The 19,374-nt window shown below is 43.9% G+C and overlaps 1 protein-coding gene across 2 annotated transcripts in view; it reads right to left on the bottom strand.

Moving 5' to 3' along the window:
- LOC135556279 (BMP/retinoic acid-inducible neural-specific protein 3-like) overlaps window positions 1–19,374 on the bottom strand; it is an 80,839-nt gene that overhangs the window by 17,592 nt on the left and 43,873 nt on the right. For both annotated transcript variants that reach the window (XM_064989352.1, XM_064989353.1), the window contains 2 exons: window positions 14,791–15,146; window positions 2,212–2,402 (listed from right to left, as the gene is read on the bottom strand). In XM_064989352.1, the coding sequence (XP_064845424.1) occupies window positions 2,212–2,402; window positions 14,791–15,002 (403 nt within the window). In that variant the 5' untranslated portion in view covers window positions 15,003–15,146. The remainder of the gene's footprint in view (window positions 1–2,211; window positions 2,403–14,790; window positions 15,147–19,374) is intronic.

The raw sequence follows: 19,374 nt of genomic DNA, 5'->3' as shown, positions 1-19,374 counted from the left end.
GTATTTATGCTGCAGTAGTTTATGTGTCGGGGGGCTAGGGTCAGTTTGTTATATCTGGAGTACTTCTCCTGTCTTATCCGGTGTCCTTTGTGAATTTAAGTATGCTCTCTCTAATTCTCTCTTTCTTTCTCTCTTTCTTTCTCTCTCTCAGAGGACCTGAGCCCAAGGACTACCTGGCATGATGACTCCTTGCTGTCCCCAGTCCACCTGGCCATGCTGCTGCTCCAGTTTCAACTGTTCTGCCTGCGTCTATGGAATCCTGACCTGTTCACCGGATGTGCTACCTGTCCCAGACCTATTATTTGACCATGCTGGTCATTTATGAACATTTGAACATCTTGGCCATGTTCTGTTATAATCTCCACCCGGCACAGCCAGAAGAGGACTGGCCACCTCTCATAGCCTGGTTCCTCTCTAGGTTTCTTCCTAGGTTTTGGCCTTTCTAGGGAGTTTTTCCTAGCCAACGTGCTTCAACACCTGCATTGCTTGCTGTTTTGGGTTTTAGGCTGGGTTTCTGTACAGCGCTTTGAGATATCAGCTGATGTACGAAGGGCTATATAAATACATTTGATTTGATCTAATTTCAGTATGTGTGGTTGTTAGTTTAGCTTTCTGTAACTTTGTAGCAAGTATGGTCTGCATGGTGTAGTGCTTAAGAAAGATAAAAAGGCGCCTATTGTTGGAACTACTTCAGAGGTGTTGTAAAGATGTGCGCTGAGAGTCAGGAAGCAAGCTCAGGGTAAATAAATAAACACAACATAATCAGAAACACGTACAACGTTACAGAACTGACACAGGAATGGAAACAATGATGCCTAGGGAAGGAAACAAAGGGAGTGACATATAGGGAAGGTAATCAGAGAAGTGATGGAGTTCAGGTGAGTCTAATGAACTGCAGGTGCGCGTAACGATGGTGACAAGTGTGCGCCATAACGAGCAGCCTGGTGACCTAGAGGTCGGAGAGGGAGCATAAGTGACAGGTGTCCTATCTTTTCTTTTCCTATCTTTTCTAACTGTTGCGTATACAGTATCTGGTTTTAATGCCCACTCTAGAGTGCCCTTCTAGCCAATCAGAAACTATTATTCAACAATGCTGTGGAATAGTAGTAAATTATAAACTGGGTGGTTCAAGCTCTGAATGCAACGGATATGACAAAATGTTTATTTTTACTTTTCCAATTACGTTGGTAACCAGTTTAAAATAGCAATAAGGTCCCTCGGAGGTTTGTGGTATATGGCCAATATACCACGGCTAAGCGCTGTGGTATATTGTTTCATCATTCTTAAGAACAGCCCTAAGCTGTGGTATATTGGCCATATACACCACACCCCTTCGTGCCTAATTACTTAAATATACCACACCCCCTCTGGCCTTATTGCTTAAATATACATTCAGATTCAGAGAAAAGGCAGGGCGTAATCCGTATTATGTGTTCTTCTTCCTCCGTTGCAGAAAGGTGCCCTTAATATCCCATGTTCCAGAACACGGACAGGCAATCAATTTATAACCCCAGTCAGCAGCGAGCAGCACATCTCTGGCTCATGGCCAAGCACTCATCTTCCTCTCCTCATACTAGTCTGACTTGGTTGTGTGCCAGAGCATGGAGGTTACATTGCATCAGCCAGCACAGCAGTGTATGTGTTTGTGTGTGTGGGCATTTTACGGAGCCACTCATAACTACGACCTTTCCAGGAGCCCGGCTGAGGTAATCGACAAGTGTTGCTTTCCAACAGGAAACCCATTCCCTTGGCTGCCCCGACATCCCCATTGCTTTGTAGCTGAAATAAGCTGTTCTCCTGTAAAGAGCAACCACCCTCACGGCATTGTCCACATGTCTATCAAAGCACAACAATGCAGTGTCGCTGAGGGTTATAGTGTACATGTATTGAGGTTTTTAAAATGGGCTTTATTGATGTAGATAACACATTCTTGAAAGGTCTTCTTCTGAATTCGTATAGGCTGCTGTACCAATATTGTGCATGTCCTGCCGTCAGTGGAATTGATCTAGATACAGATCTGTTAAACATCAGCATTTTTGTGGTTCTGGGAATTTACTCACAGATTACACAAAGATTATCAGATTACCGTACCCCCTATCCTAACCATTAGGGGGATGAAAAAAGATGACACTGTATCAGTTAATAGGGGTCAACTTTTACAGCTATACCTCCTCCTGCATTTCCACAGAATTCCCACAGTGGTTTGTTTACCTCCCAGTGTGGCCGACAGCAGAAAGTGAGTCCCATACTTCCTGATCAGGTTGTCAGTGATAAGCTGGGTGGTGGGTCTCCGCCCCAGTAGACGGATGTTACGGATGAACTCTGGTGTCAGGGGCAACGGCGACTCCAGGAAGTCTCTCCTCTCCACAGCCAGGTTGTTCACCTTCCACCTCCCAAACTCCCTGGAAAGGAGATGACAGGGAGGATAAGACGCCATTGAAGATGCTGTTTGGTAAATAAGACTCACTAATTACGTGATGGTATTAATGATTTTCTGTCAGTCTGTCCTGTCTGTCTGGCAGAAGAGTAGGGGAGAGGTGAATCTACGGGGGCAGCCATCAACCACATTGCCTCGCCTCACTGCATCATTAGCTTTAAGTTCTGACAGAGAGATGGGGGGAGAGAGAGAGAGAGAGAGAGAGAGAGAAAGGAGAGAGCAAAAGAGAGCGAGAGAGAGAATAGAGAGTTATTCCAAAACAGGTACCATTTGGAAGATGAATGTTGCTGGGGAGGAGACTGCTCTCAAAGCGAGCAGCTGTCAGGTGCTCTCCTTAATAACCACATCATGACAGAAATGTGTAGTGACAGTGAAACCCATAGACATCGGCCCATCTCTAACACTCAATACAACTCATAATGAGGGAAGAAAGAAAAGCGCAGCAAAGGAAATGCTGGAGGCGGCTGTAAAGTTCTGAAAGCCGGCTGAACAAAATATTTCTCATGAAATATTTGTCTGTAGATGTGACATCCTCCTCTGTTTACATTGACAAACATTACTAAATTATTCTGAATGCAACCTTAGAGATGGGAGCTTCGTATGCCGTTACGCCTTGACAGACTTTGTTTGCAGTAATCTGCTGTGTTTAAATAATCTTAGTATCTAGTATTTTAATTGGCTCTGACAGGTTCAGATAATATTTCCGTGAGTCAGGTTGAAATGAACATGCAGCTGTGTCAGTTAGCTGGAGGCTACAGTAGAAGTTATGTCATGTAGGAAAGCATAGGCCTTATTGACAGTTATTTTTCCTCTTCTGTCCATCCCTCTGTCTTGAATTGCTATACTTCAATGTATTTCTCTCTCCTCCTCCACCACACACACAAAAAATACACACATACACACACTCCCTAACTACTCTCACAGGTACGGGTTAGCACTAAATGATGCACTGCCGTGTGAAGTGGAGGCTTGTCTGCTATAATCAGAATAGGTTGGACATCCTGGGCTGTAGGTGATGGATGGAGGGAGGATGGCCTTTTGATGGAAGATATATCACATTAAAGCAAGAGTAATGAGGGAAAGCATCACACCCAGATGTTTGATGGATTCAATCATGGTAAAAACCCTGAGTGCAACCTGCTTCTTATGGGGCAATGTGGAATTATGTCAAATAATTTCAAGCTGCTCTTGTATAGTCAGTAATGTAGCAATACATTTACTTTGTATAATATAAATTTGCATGTGTCCATTTATGGAAAAGCTTTCTGAAATACATACATGAAACATCCAGTGTAATAAATATACAGTATATACGCATATACTTCTAATTTTAGACATGGCCCTTGAGTAATTTGTCAGTCAGTTACACCTAGCATAACCATTAATCCTGACCTCTTTTCACTCCATACATATAAATTCCTCTTCAACTGGCATACTATTGTATCCCTCACCAACTCGCCAGTTCAAAGGTATTGCACGTAAGACGCAAGAGAGGGGGGAGAGAGAGAGGAGTGAGAAAAGAGAGGGGAGAGAGAGAGAGGAGTGAGAAAAGAGGGGAGAGAGAGGAGTGAGAAAAGAGAGGGGAGAGAGAGAAAAGAGGGGAGAGAGAAAAGAGAGAAAAGAGAGAGAGGAGTGAGAAAAGAGGGGGAGAGAGAGGAGTGAGAAAAGAGGGGAGAGAGAGAAAAGAGGGGAGAGAGAGAGAGAGAGAAGTGAGAAAAGAGGGGAGAGAGAGGAGTGAGAAAAGAGAGGGGAGAGAGAGAAAAGAGGGGAGAGAGAGAGAGAGAGGAGTGAGAAAAGAGGGGAGAGAGAGGAGTGAGAAAAGAGACACGTGAGAGAGAGGAGTGAGAAAAGAGAGGGGAGCGAGAGAGAGGAGTGAGAAAAGAGACGCGTGAGAGAGAGGAGTGAGAAAAGAGATGCGAGAGAGAGAGAGTAGTGAGAAAAGAGTGAGGAGAGAGAGAGAGGAGTGAGAAAAGAGAGGGAGCAAAGGAACAGGTAAGGAAAGTGTAGCCTCAAATCCCCTCTGTCCCCTTTGTCTTATCTTAACCCCCCATAGACCTAATGGCATGTCCACCGGGAAGTGAGATGAAATGGATTTCACCAAGGTGCAGTTTTCGGCGTTCTGCTGTCTTTCCTTATACTAGACCATGCAGTTATTATTTATATCTTTCTCTCATCACTGTACTGTACGTAGCTACACTGGTTTCATTTGCGATACCGTTAATTCATTTTCACACATCTCATTGTTGGACTATTTCTGGGAGTGGAGATTATAAGAGCTGAGATTTCTGAGAACTGGGATACTGTATCTTGGCCTGCATACTGAATCTACCTTGGTTTTCATTTAAAAGCAACACATATGCACTGAGCCTTCTCACTAACACCGTTAGACAAAAAGGTGTTATCTAGAACCTAAAATGGTTCTTCAACTGTCCCCATAGTAGAACCCTTTGAACAACCCTTTTTGGTTCCAGGTATAACCCTTTTGGGTTCCATGAAGAACCCTTTCCACAGAGGGTTCTACCTGAAACCAAAAAGGGTTCTCATATGGGGACAGCCAAAGAACCCTTTTGGAAACCCCTTTTTGTAAGAGTGTATGGGTATGAAATCAAAACCAAGGTCTTTTTCAGGTTTCCAAAAGACAGTTTAAAATTTGACGCATTGCAGCCTTAACTAAATATGTCCTTCACCCTGTGACTTTCTCTATGCAATTTGGCACCAACACACCCACTTATGTTATTCAAATGCAATATGTCAAAAACAAGGAGATACACACACATAGCCTACGGTTGCCTACACCCTGTTGTCTATGGCAACTGTCACTTGGCAATGGATGTCTAGGACAGGTGGTGCAGCGGAACCCCGTCTCTACTCATGTTGACTGAGGGAAACACTGTTTCACTCGCTAAATCACTGAGTGATTCCCCAAACAGGAAAACAGCCTTCATTTACCTGTTATAGGACTCATTAAAATTATTTCAAATTCAATCAGGAGGAGATGGTGCGATTTCATTACTGCAGTGTAGAAACACGCCACCACTGTAACTAGAAGTACCCAGTTGTGGTAATTCATCTTCTCTCTGTCAGTGAGGATTATGATAATTTAGCAGAGATCCAAAACTCTGCAGGAGCAGAACTGGGCAGGAAAATAATATTGTCACTTTCCATCTCCTCAAGTCTCTTTTGCTGTGAAATTATCTGTTATGGGCCAGGGAATAGATTGTCAGATATGAGAGGTCATTTGAAAACCAACAAACAGTGTGGTGGACTGTTTGGCTATGCTGCAATCTCTGGGAATTGGCAACAGAGTGGACATATTGGATGTATGCTTGTCAGCATGCCACATATTAACAGAGGCAATTAGTACAACCTGCATGCACTTTAATACAAAATGGCCACCACACAATTCCACAATAAAACCAAAAGTTGTCTGGCAAAGTCGGCAAAGCAATGTCTACACGGCAGGGGTAGTCTAGTCAAGTACTATTTGAGAAGGTCCGGTCACACAAAATCTCCTAGGTGACATTGGTCCAAATGGATATTATCACTTATCTGCGTAGTAACAAACCCCCACCTCGCATCCCATGTGATCCCAAACTGTTCACACTCCTTTTTTTTTTTGGCAGAGAGGAAATGTGGCAGTTTTAATGCTCATTTCCTGTAATTCTACAGATTTTGCTGTAGAATTACAGGAAATTCCCCCCATTAAACACGGACTGGTTGTAATTTAGCGTGCCTCAGACACAACCTTGAGGCTGACAGTAGCCTCTCAGGGGACTGTCTGATAATGCAGAGTAATAAGTATTAAGAGCCTACTAATCACTTGGCCACATAATAAGACTATTAATCTTACCACCCATGAAGCTCAGGCCACAGAGCTAGGTTGGGCCGCACTAGCCAGGGGAGAAATATATTTTAAAAAACTTCAACGCGGGAAGCCGATCACCATAGCGCATTAAACACCCAAAACAAATCCATAGATTTCATAGTCCCGTCTGCAGTTTCCTGGTGCATGTTCAATACCCTTCCAAGCCATGATGAATGGTATTTATGGCATAATTGCCACTAATTTCATATAACAAGCCAATATATGAAATTGTGTTTAGCGTGACAAATCATCAGTTACTTTCCCTGCACTAAAGTAATCAACATATTTTACCTGATCAGATTTCAGAATATGCATATGGGCCCTTGCTTGTAATAACCTTGATCTACTTAAAAAATATATATATTTTTTTTTAAATCACCCACAATAGCTATATTAATGTAGGTGTCTAGGTGCATAGATTTAAAAAAATGTATTTACATAGATAAGAACATTTCCACAATTGCTACACAAGTAGGTGCCATTTTGTCATTCTAGTTTACTTGCTAGAGAAAGGAAAGTTCTTCACTCCTCTCCAAGGGCCTTTATTGAACTGAAGGAACCGCAATGAAGTCAAACGAGGTAAAGTGAATAATGTTTCCACTAGATCATTATAAAAGGGGTGAGGTGAGGTCTTTCCACATAAGTGTTCAAGGCCTTCCTTCCAGTGGTATTTACTTCACACCTTTAACTTCTTCGATATAGGGGGCACTCTTTTAATTTTTGGATGAAAAACGTTCCCGTTTTAAACAAGATATTTTGTCACGAAAAGATGCTCGACTATGCATATAATTGACAGCTTTGGAAAGAAAACACTGACGTTTCCAAAACTGCAAAGATATTGTCTGTGAGTGCCACAGAACTGATGTTACAGAAAAAACCCAGATAAAAAAAAGTGCCGCATTTTTTGAAACCGCCTCATGGCAATGACTCCTTATATGGCTGTGGAGGAGTTAGGAGTCAGCTTACCTTTTCCACGTTTTCCCCAAGGTGTCAAATCAAATCAAATTTTATTTGTCACATACACATGGTTAGCAGATGTTAATGCGAGTGTAGCGAAATGCTTGTGCTTCTAGTTCCGACAATGCAGTAATAACCAACAAGTAATCTAACTAACAATTCCTAAACTACTGTCTTATACACAGTGTAAGGGGATAAAGAATATGTACATAAGGATATATGAATGAGTGATGGTACAGAGCAGCATAGGCAAGATACAGTAGATGGTATCGAGTACAGTATATACATATGAGATGAGTATGTAAACAAAGTGGCATAGTTAAAGTGGCTAGTGATACATGTATTACATAAGGATGCAGTCGATGATATAGAGTACAGTATATAAGTATGCATATGAGATTAATAATGTAGGGTAAGTAACATTATATAAGGTAGCATTGTTTAAAGTGGCTAGTGATATATTTACATCATTTACCATCAATTCCCATTATTAAAGTGGCTGGAGTTGAGTCAGTGTCAGTGTGTTGGCAGCAGCCACTCAATGTTAGTGGTGGCTGTTTAACAGTCTGATGGCCTTGAGATAGAAGCTGTTTTTCAGTCTCTCGGTCCCAGCTTTGATGCACCTGTACTGACCTCGCCTTCTGGATGATAGCGGGGTGAACAGGCAGTGGCTCGGGTGGTTGATGTCCTTGATGATCTTTATGGCCTTCCTGTAACATCGGGTGGTGTAGGTGTCCTGGAGGGCAGGTAGTTTGCCCCGGTGATGCGTTGTGCAGACCTCACTACCCTCTGGAGAGCCTTATGGTTGAGGGCGGAGCAGTTGCCGTACCAGGCGGTGATACAGCCCGCCAGGATGCTCTCGATTGTGCATCTGTAGAAGTTTGTGAGTGCTTTTGGTGACAAGCCGAATTTCTTCAGCCTCCTGAGGTTGAAGAGGCGCTGCTGCGCCTTCTTCACGATGCTGTCTGTGTGAGTGGACCAATTCAGTTTGTCTGTGATGTGTATGCAGAGGAACTTAAAACGTGCTACTCTCTCCACTACTGTTCCATCGATGTGGATAGGGGGGTGTTCCCTCTGCTGTTTCCTGAAGTCCACAATCATCTCCTTAGTTTTGTTGACGTTGAGTGTGAGGTTTTTTCCTGACACCACACTCCGAGGGTCCTCACCTCCTCCCTGTAGGCCGTCTCGTCGTTGTTGGTAATCAAGCCTACCACTGTTGTGTCGTCCGCAAACTTGATGACTGAGTTGGAGGCGTGCGTGGCCACGCAGTCGTGGGTGAACAGGGAGTACAGGAGAGGGCTCAGAACGCACCCTTGTGGGGCCCCAGTGTTGAGGATCAGCGGGGAGGAGATGTTGTTACCTACCCTCACCACCTGGGGGCGGCCCGTCAGGAAGTCCAGTACCCAGTTGCACAGGGCGGGGTCGAGACCCAGGGTCTCGAGCTTGATGACGAGCTTGGAGGGTACTATGGTGTTGAATGCCGAGCTGGGCGGAGCTGTAGTCGATGAACAGCATTCTCACATAGGTATTCCTCTTGTCCAGATGGGTTAGGGCAGTGTGCAGTGTGGTTGAGATTGCATCGTCTGTGGACCTATTTGAGCGGTAAGCAAATTGGAGTGGGTCTAGGGTGTCAGGTAGGGTGGAGGTGATATGGTCCTTGACTAGTCTCTCAAAGCACTTCATGATGACGGAAGTGAGTGCTACGGGGCGGTAGTCGTTTAGCTCAGTTACCTTAGCTTTCTTGGGAACAGGAACAATGGCATGTGGGAACAGCAGACTGGTATAGGGATTGATTGAATATGTCCGTAAACACACCAGCCAGCTGGTCTGCGCATGCTCTGAGGGCGCGGCTGGGGATGCCGTCTGGGCCTGCAGCCTTGCGAGGGTTAACACGTTTAAATGTTTTACTCACCTCGGCTGCAGTGAAGGAGAGACCGCATGTTTCCATTGCAGGCCGTGTCAGTGGCACTGTATTGTCCTCAAAGCGGGCAAAAAAGTTATTTAGTCTGCCTGGGAGCAAGACATCCTGGTCCGTGACTGGGCTGGATTTCTTCCTGTAGTCCGTGATTGACTGTAGACCCTGCCACATGCCTCTTGTGTCTGAGCCGTTGAATTGAGATTCTACTTTGTCTCTGTACTGACGCTTAGCTTGTTTGATAGCCTTACGGAGGGAATAGCTGCACTGTTTGTATTCAGTCATGTTACCAGACACCTTGCCCTGATTGAAAGCAGTGGTTCGCGCTTTCAGTTTCACGCAAATGCTGCCATCAATCCACGGTCTCTGGATAGGGAATGTTTTAATTGTTGCTATGGGAACGACATCTTCAACGCACGTTCTAATGAACTCGCACACCGAATCAGCGTATTCGTCAATGTTGTTATCTGACGCAATACGAAACATGTCCCAGTCCACGTGATGGAAGCAGTCTTGGAGTGTGGAGTCAGCTTGGTCGGACCAGCGTTGGACAGACCTCAGGGTGGGAGCTTATTTTTTTAGCTTTTGTCTCTAGGCAGGTATCAGCAAAATGGAGTCGTGGTCAGCTTTTCCGAAAGGGGGGCGGGGCAGGGCCTTATATGCGTCGCGGAAGTTAGAGTAACAGTGATCCAAGGTTTTTCCGCTCCTGGTTGCGCAATCAATATGCTGATAAAATTTAGGGAGTCTTGTTTTCAGATTAGCCTTGTTAAAATCCCCAGCAACAATGAATGGAGCCTCCGGATAAATGGTTTCCAGTTGGCAAAGAGTTAAATAAAGTTTGTTCAGAGCCATCGATGTGTCTGCTTGGGGGGGGGGGGTATATACGGCTGTGATTATAATCGAAGAGAATTCTCTTGGTAGATAATGCGGTCTACATTTGATTGTGAGGAATTCTAAGTCAGGTGAACAGAAGGATTTGAGTTCCTGTATGTTTCTTTCATCGCACCATGCCTCGTTAGCCATAAGGCATACACCCCCACCCCTCTTCTTACCAGAAAGGTGTTTGTTTCTGTCGGCGCGATGCGTGGAGAAACCCGTTGGCTGCACCGCTTCAGATAGCGTCTCTCCAGTGAGCCATGTTTCCGTGTCTGCAGCATTGTGACGTATTTGTAGGCATATCATTGGAAGATTGACCATAAGAGACTACATTTACCAGGTGGTCGCTTGGTGTCCTCCGTCGCAATTATTGAGTAATCTCCAGCTGCAGTATTTTTCCGTTTTCTTCTGATGAGAAGCCAGCTGCCACCACGAATAGATATGTGAAAAACACCTTGAGGATTGATTCTAAACAACGTTTGCCATGTTCTGTCAATATTATGGAGCTAATTTGGAAAAAAGTTTGGCGTTGTAAGTGACTGCATTTTCGCTTTTTTTCTTAGCCAAACGTGGTGAACAAAACGGAGCTACTTCTCTTACACAAATAATCTTTTTGGAAAAAATGAACATTTGCTATCTAACTGAGTCTCGTCATTGAAAACATCCAAAGTTCTTCAAAGGTAAATTATTTTATTTGAATGCTTTTCTTGTTTTTGTGAAAATGTTGCCTGCTTAATGCTATGCTAGGCTATCAATACTCTTACACAAATGCTTGTGTAGCTTTGGTTAATGCATATTTTGAAAATCTGAGATGACAGTGTTGTTAACAAAAGGCTAAGCTTGTGTTTCAATATATTTATTTCATTTCATTTGCGATTTTCATGAATAGGAAACGTTGCGTTATGGTAATGAGCTTGAGGCTATGATTACGCTCCCGGATACGGGATTGCTCGACGCTAGAGGTTAAACCCCACATGAGACTGAACATACTTAAGTGGATAAAACATTCATCTGGCTTTGATGCATTTCAGAATATGCATATGGCTCTTGTGGTCCACTCTGTCCATCTATGCCCTCCCCTGCCCTCCCTTAGGCAAATCAGATCACACCTCTAATCTGCTCCTCCCTTCCTATAGGCAGAAACTCAAACAGGAAGAACTCATGGTAAGGACTGTTCAACGCTGGTCTGACAAATCGGAATCCATGCTTCAAGATTGTTTTGATCACACGGACTGGGATATGTTTCGGGTTGTCTCTGGGAATAACATTGATCTATACACTGACACAGTGACTAAATTTATCATGAAGTGCATAGGAGATGTTGTTCCCACTGTGACGATTAAAACCTATCCAAACCAAAGACCGTGGATAGATGGCGGCATTCGTAGAAAACTGAAAGTGCGAACCACGGCAAGATGACTGGGAATATGATTGAGAACAAACAGTGCAATTATGCACTTCGTAAGGCAAGCAAAACGTCAGTACAGAGACAAAGTGGAGTCGCAAATCAACGGCTCAGACACAAGACGTATGTGGCAGGGACTCCAGACAATCACGGATTATAAAGGGCAAACCAGCCACGCCGCGGACACAGAAGTCTTGCTCCCAGACAAGAGAAACAACTTTCCTTTGCACGCATCGAGGAAAACACTGCTCCTGTTGAATGTGAGCTGTCGTTCTCCGTAGCCAACGTGAGAGACATTTAAGTGTGTTAACCCTCACAAGGCTGCCGGCCCAGACGGGATCCCTAGCCGAATCCTTAGAGCATGCACAGACCACCAGCTGGCTGGAATGTTTAAGGACATATTCCATTTCTCCCTATCCCAGTCTTTTGCCCCCACTTACTTCAAGATGTCCACCATTGTTCCTGTACCCAAACAAAAAAGCTTAGGTACCTGAACTAAATTACTATTGCCCCGTAGCACTCACTTTAGTCATCATGAAGTGCTTTGAGAGGCTAGTGAGGGATCATATCACCTAAACTTTACCCGACACTATACCCATTGCAACTTGCATACTGCCTCAATAGATCCATGGGATGACGCAATTGCCATCGCACTGGCCCAACCCATCTGGACAAGAGGAATATGTAAAAGGAATATGTAAGAATGCATTTAATTGACTACAGCTCAGCCTTCAACCATGGTCCCCTCCAAGCTCATCATTAAGCTCGGACTAAGCCTGGGTCTGAACGCTGCCCTGTGCAACTGGGTCCTGGACTTCCTGATGGGCCGCTCCTAGGTTGTGAAGGTAGACACTGACACCCCCACTACGCTGATCCTCAACATAGGGGCCCCACAGCACATTTTCAACTTCAGGAGGTTGAAGAAATTCGGCTTGGCCCCTAAGACCCTCAAACTGTACCATTCAGAGCACCCTGTCAGGCTGTACCAGCGCCTGCTAGGGCAACTGCACCGTCAACAACCGCAGGACTCTCCAGAGGGTGGTGCGGTCTGCCTAACGCATCACCGGTGGCACACTTTTTGCCCTCCAGGACATCTACAGCACCCGTTATCACAGGAAGGCCAAGAAGATCATCAAGAACCTCAGCCACCTAAGCCACACCCTTTTAACCCTGCTACCAACCAGAAGGTCGGTACAGGTGCATCAACGCTGGGGCCAAGAGACTGAAAAACAGCTTCTATCTCAAGCCCATCAGACTGTAAAATAGTCAATACTTGCCAGCCTCCGCTCAGTACCCTGCACTGAACTTTGGTCATTGTCACTAGCCGGCTAGTACCCGGTTACTCTACCATGCACCTTAGAGTATTCTGCCCTATAGTCAAGGAACACTGGTCACTAATAATGTTTACACACTGTTTTACCCATTCATATCTACAGTGCATTCGGAAAGTATTCAGACCCCTTCCCTTTTTCCACATTTTGTTACGTTACAGCCTTATTCTAAAATTGATTAAATAAAAACAATATCCACACACAATACCAGATAATGACGAAGTGAAAACATGTTTTGAGAATTTTTGCAAAATAAAAACAGATATACCTTATTTACCTAAGTAGCCTCTGTTTTCATTGATTATCCTTGAGATCTTTCTACAACTTGATTGGAGTCCACCGGTGGTAAATTTAATTGATTGGACATGATTTATAAGGTCCCATAGTTGACAGTGCATGTCAGAACAAAAACCAAGCCATGAAGTCGAAAGAAATGTTTGCAGAACTCCAAGACAGGATTGTGCCGAGGCACAGATCTGGGGAAGGGTACAAAAACATTTCTGCAGCATTGAAGTTCCCCAAGAACATGGTAGAAGTTTGGGACAACCAAGACTCTTCCTAGAGCTGGGTGCCTGGCCAAACTGAGCAATCTGGGGAGAAGGGCCTTGGTAAGTTAGGTGACCAAGAACCCGGTGGTCACTCTAACAGAGCTCCAGAGTTCCTCTGTGGAGATGGGAGAACCTTCTAGAAGGACAACCATCTCTGCAGCACTCCACCAATCAGGCCTTTATGGTAGATTGGCCAGACGGAAGCCACTCCTCAGTAAAAGGCACATGATAGCCTACTTTAAGTTTGCCAAAAGGCACCTAAAGGACTCGAGATTCTCTGGTCTGATGAAACCAAGTTTGAACTATTTGGCCTAAATGCAAAGCGTCATGTCTGGAGGAAAGCTGGCACCATCCCTACGGTGAAGCATGGTGGCAACATCATTCTGTGGGGGTGTCTTTCAGCGGCAGGGACTGGGACCCGAGTAAGGATCGAGGGAAAGAGGAACAGAGCAAAGTACAGAGAGATCCTTGATGAAAACGTTGCTCCAGAGTGCTCAGGACCCCAAACTGGGGAAAAGGTTCACCTTCCAACAGGACAATGACCTTAACCATACAGTCAAGACAACACAAGAGTGGCTTCGGGAAAAATCTTTGAATGTCCTTGAGTGGCCCAGCCAGAGCCGGACTTGATCCCGATTGAACATCTCTGGAGAGACCTGAATATAGCTGAGCAGCAATGCTCTCCATCCAACCTGACAGAGCTTGAGATGATCTGCAGAGAAGAATGGGAGATACTCCACAAATACAGGTGTGCCAAGCTTGTAGCATCATACCTAAGAAAACTCGAGGTTGTAATCGCTACCAAAGGTGCTTCAACAAAGTACTGAGTAAATTGTCTGAATACTTACGTGAATGTGATATCAGTTTTTTATTTTGAATAAATGTGCAAATATTTCTATAAACCAGTTTCTGCTTTGTCATTATGGGGTATTGTGTGTAGATTGAGGAGGGGGGAAAAACGATTTAATCAAAATTAGAATAAAGTTGTAACTTAACAAGATGTGGATAAAGTAAAGGGGTCTGAATCCTTTCTGAATGCACTGTATATACTGCATTCTAGCCAAGACCTATCCTGTTTAACCATTGCTGTACATATAGTATTATTCAGATATACTACATATTCTATCTACATACTGTACCATCACAAACACATTTCATATATATATTAATTTAAAAAACATACAATATTTCTAAATTTCTTAATTCCATTATTTTACTTTTTAGATGTGTTTATTGTGGTGTATTGTTAGATATTACTGCATTGTTGGAGCTAGGAACACAAGCATTTCATTATACCAAATATGCGACTGATACAATTTGATTTAACTTTAGATTCTCCCATCACCCCGTCAGACTACCTGTGGTCTGACTCTCCTGTATGTAAGAGAACTCTGCTATGGAGACTCACCCCTTTAACTGTAAACCCCCTACGTATAAACCCTGATATGAGACTAACCTGTATATCTTGTAGCGGGTGGAGAAGCCCTGCCGGTTCCTCTCAACGAAGTCTGTGTATTCCTGGGAGTGGTGGAAGGGGCCCTTGTCGGACAGCAGCCAGTCCAGGGGCCCCCCAGGGCGGTCTTGGGGCAGGCTGGCCAATGCAGGGGCCCCGGTCAAGAGCCAGAACCAGACCCAGCAGTGCAGGATCAGAAAGCCCCATAGAGCCATCAGAGGTTGAGGGAGGGAGGTAGGGAGGGAGGGAGGGAAAGAGGGAAGGGAAGGGATCAGCAGTGGAAGGGATTCCCACACGTGAGCTTACACCTCCTCTGGGATGACAGGTGGATCTGCATTCCCTCACCTCCCCCGGATGACCTGGGAGTGAGAGACATTATTGTCACGTGAGAAATGAATGCTCTTATAATCATCAAGAACCTTCATAATTTTAGAGATCCCATACTGACAAGTAACAAAAAAAATCTGATCTCTTTAGCTCTTATGGATTAAGTCACTAGACATCTGTTTTAAGACTAGCCTGCTGTTCCATCTCTAGACCAAGCCTCCCATCTTCCTCCTAAGAGTTGTCAATGCTCCCTGCAGCCGTGACCAAACCAGATGCTTGTTTTTTTATTAAGTCCCATTACTGTATTCTGATGACAATCTGTCAAGTGAACTCAGCCATGTGACCATGTGTGTGGGAGTGTTTCAGAAATCATTATTCTCAAACAATAGCACAAGACACCAGGGGGTGGGGGGTGGACATGGGAGCAGGTGCTAGGAGATGAGAGAAAGAGCGGTATGGAGAGAGAAAAAGAGATGAGAGAGAGAGAAAGAGAGAGAGACTGGGAGAAAGAGTGAAATATGGAGAAAATGAGAGCTAGAAAGAGAGCAGAGAGAGAAAAAGAGAGAAGTGTGAGAGAAGGTGTGTGCACGCATCATGTTTGTGATTATAATGAATTGCAGACTGGGTGTTATTCACAGAAAAGTGAATATCCCTCACCAATGCAAACAGAGGCTTTATCTGGTTCACAATGTGATCACACCAGATTCAAAAGCTCCGGTTTTGCTGCCTGACATTTAATTCCTCACTGCAGACATCTGTGTATGGCAATACATATTGATGAGATGTGTATGTGCATGTCCGTATCCGTGTGTGTGTGTGTGTGTGTGTGTTAGGGGTGGGGTGGTTGGATCTGAGTAAGTACACAGCAGGGAGCCAACAATGGAGAGCAGTTCATTTTAGCACAGTGGTGTTCCACATAGTGAGGGAGGTAGGGAAGCCATGAAACACTGCAACCATTGCTATCCTCAGTAACTTTGTTTTTGTGGCTGTTGTTAATGTTAAACAGGGAGTTAGCCTTTCAGCTTTTACAACATTCATGCAACACTATTTCCACCAAGTCAATTGGACCCCCTGCAGCACGTAGGGTTTACATGGCTTTTTGTAAACATTGTGTAAAAGTGACCTTCGCTTACAGTGAGGGGACTGTCTAACCTGTTAATATTAGAAAAGAGTACAGGGGTCATGTTAAAAGACGCTTTATTTTATCATCCAACAGGCATAGGACAAAAACAAACACTGATGCAGGAAGAGAAACTATTTAGTCTCTCTCTCTCTTTCTAGCTGACTTTCTCTCTCACTCATCATCATCATCATCTCTATTCTCTCTACCTGCTCAATGTAAAAGTCCAGTATGTAAACATGTATCTGTCCACAGATTCAGACAACAACAGCTCTATAATCACATTAACAGACAACACAGACCCAACTAACCAGATTATTATCTGTCTGAATCATATCCGGTACACACCATTACCACTTTACAAGGGCATTACTGGATCACATATGTGCTTGCATACGCAAACATAAACATTACATTTTCAAACATGGTTAAAATGCCATCCTTGAGCTGCAATAAATATCTTATTTTGGTAATTTATTAGGATACATATTTGCTGTTGCGAAAGCAGCAGCTTCTCTTCCTGGGGTCCACACATAACATGACATGATACATAAGGAATAAACTCTGATTTTAGGTACATTACCTTGGAAATAATGGACGATGGCGCAGGATGAGGCAGAGCCGAGTCCCTTTGCGGAGTTCATTTTTCCAAGGTAACATACAGAGGCATTTATCCCACTTATACCACCATGGCCAAATAAACAATATGAAAGTACACATTTAGTGGTATAAATACCTTTTTCTACATTAATATTTGAAAAATGTATGAGCAAATTCATACTTTCTCACCTTTTGGTTGCCATAGAACTAATTGTTCGTTCAATTAGTTCCATATTTATGGACACGACCCAGTCGTTCGTCCTTTATGTTCCATTGCCATGCTCAGTGGCAACGTTCTTATCCATTCCTTGCTGCCAGCTAACCAACTAACTATTGCTACACGGTCACACATTTTATTTTGTTGTGTATGTATAAACTGTTTATCCTGCTTATACCAGAGTTGCCAAAGAAAATAATACTATAAGCTCCATTGAAAGCTGCTGAGGGGAGAACTGCTCATAATGGCTGGGAAGGAGTGAATGGAATGTCATCAAACAAATGGAACCAATGTGCTTTTAACACAAGCCTGTACTCCCCAATTAAGGTGCCACCAACATCATGTGATACGCGCACATTTACCGGTAGAAATACAATATTTTCATTGATATTTTCATTTACAGTGCATTCGGAAAGTATTCAGACCCCTTCACCTTTTCCACTTTGTTACATTAGTCTTATTCTAAAATGGACTAAATAGATTTTTTCCCTCATCAATTTACACACAATAACCCATGATGACAAAGCAAAAACAGGTTTTAAAATGTTTTGCAATAAAACGTAAATATCACATTTACATAAGTATTCAGACCTTTACTTTGTTGAAGCATCTTTGGCAGCGATTACAGCCTTGTCTCTTTGTGGGTATGACGCTACAAGCTTGGTGATCCTCTCAAGCTCTCAGGTTGGATGTGGAGTGTCGATGGACAGGTCTCTCCAGAGATGTTTGATCGGGTTCAAGTCCGGGCTCTAGCCGGTCCACTCAAGGACATTCAGAGACTTGTCCCAAAGCCACTCCTGCACTGTGTTGGCTGTGTGCTTAGGGTCATTGTCCTGTTGGAAGGTGAAAATTCGCCCCAAGTCTGAGGTCCTGAGCGATCTGGAGCAGGTTTTCATCAAGGATCTCTCTGTACTTTTCTCCGCTCATCTTTCCCTCGATTCTGCCTAGTCTCCCAGTCCCTGCCGCTGAAAAACATCCCCACAGCATGATGCTGCCCCCACCATGCTTTACCGTAGGGATGGTGCCAAGTTTCCTCCAGACGTGATGCTTGGCATTCAGGCCAAAGAGTTCAATCTTGTTTTCATCAGACCAGAAAATCTTGTTTCTTATGGTCTGAGAGTCCTTTAGGTTCCTTTTGGCAATCTCCAAGCGGGCTATCATGTGCCTTTTACTGAGGAGTGGCTTCTGTCTGGCCACTCTACCATAAAGGCCTGATTAGTGGGATGATGCAGAGATGTTTGTCCTTCTGGAAGGTTCTCCCATCTCAACAGAGGAATTCCGGAGGTCTGTCAGAGTGACCATTGGGTTCTTGGTAACCTCCCTGACCAAGGTCCTTCTTCCCCAATTGCTGAGTTTGGCTAGGCAGGCAGCTCCAGGAATAGTCTTGGTGGTGTCAAATTTCTTCCATTTAAAATTTTGTTGGCCACTGTGTTCTTGGGGACCTTTAATGCTGCAGACATTTTTTGGTACCCTTCCCAGATCTGTGCCTCGACACAATCCTGTCTCGGAGCTCAACATACAATTCCTTCGACCTCATGGCTTGGTTATTGCACTAGAGGAGGAATAAATAGACAACTATTTAGGCGAGGTGCAGGCTAGCGGAATAGAACACATGAAAAATTAAAGGAGGAGCTGCACACTCTAGGAGGTCCAATGCAATAATTGAATAACCTAATAACCAACGTTTCAACAGACAAGCTGTCTTCATCAGGGTATAATGACAAACACTACAGGGTGACTAGTTTATAGTGTCAAAGAACACACGTGTGTCTGTAATCATGGCTGGGTGTGGCCTGATATCATTGGTTAATTCTCAGATATAAAAAATAACATACCAAAAACATTAAAGGATAGCATACGATCGTAGATACAAACATTTACAATAGCAAAATCACAAGAATGGCTTCAGATCGAAGTCTATGTCGAGACCGAAGGGAGTGAGGGTCTTTAAATTAAAGATCCAGGCAGCCTCTCATTTTAACAAATTGTTGAGGTCACCCCCTCTCCTTGCGAGGGTGACATGGTAGATGCCGATATAAAGTAGGGATGAAATCGAGTGGTTTGTTTGCACAAAGTGGGCCGCAACTGGGTAAGTTGAGTTTTTGCACCCGAATGGTGTTATAATGCTCCAAGATTTGTACGTTTAATTTGCACTTTGTTTTACCCACATCATTTTTTATCACAAGGACAAGTTGTAAGATAAATATCCTTAGTGGGGCACATGATAATGCCTTTGCACTGTCAACTGTGGAACCTTATATAGACAGGTCTGTGCCTTTCCAAAACATGTCCAATCAATTACATTTACCACAGATGGACTCCA

This window comes from Oncorhynchus masou, chromosome 15 (genome assembly GCF_036934945.1).
Source record: "Oncorhynchus masou masou isolate Uvic2021 chromosome 15, UVic_Omas_1.1, whole genome shotgun sequence".
Classification (NCBI taxonomy): domain Eukaryota; kingdom Metazoa; phylum Chordata; class Actinopteri; order Salmoniformes; family Salmonidae; genus Oncorhynchus; species Oncorhynchus masou.
Note: the sequence above shows the minus strand (reverse complement) of the source record. Positions and strands in the feature narration are given on the sequence as shown.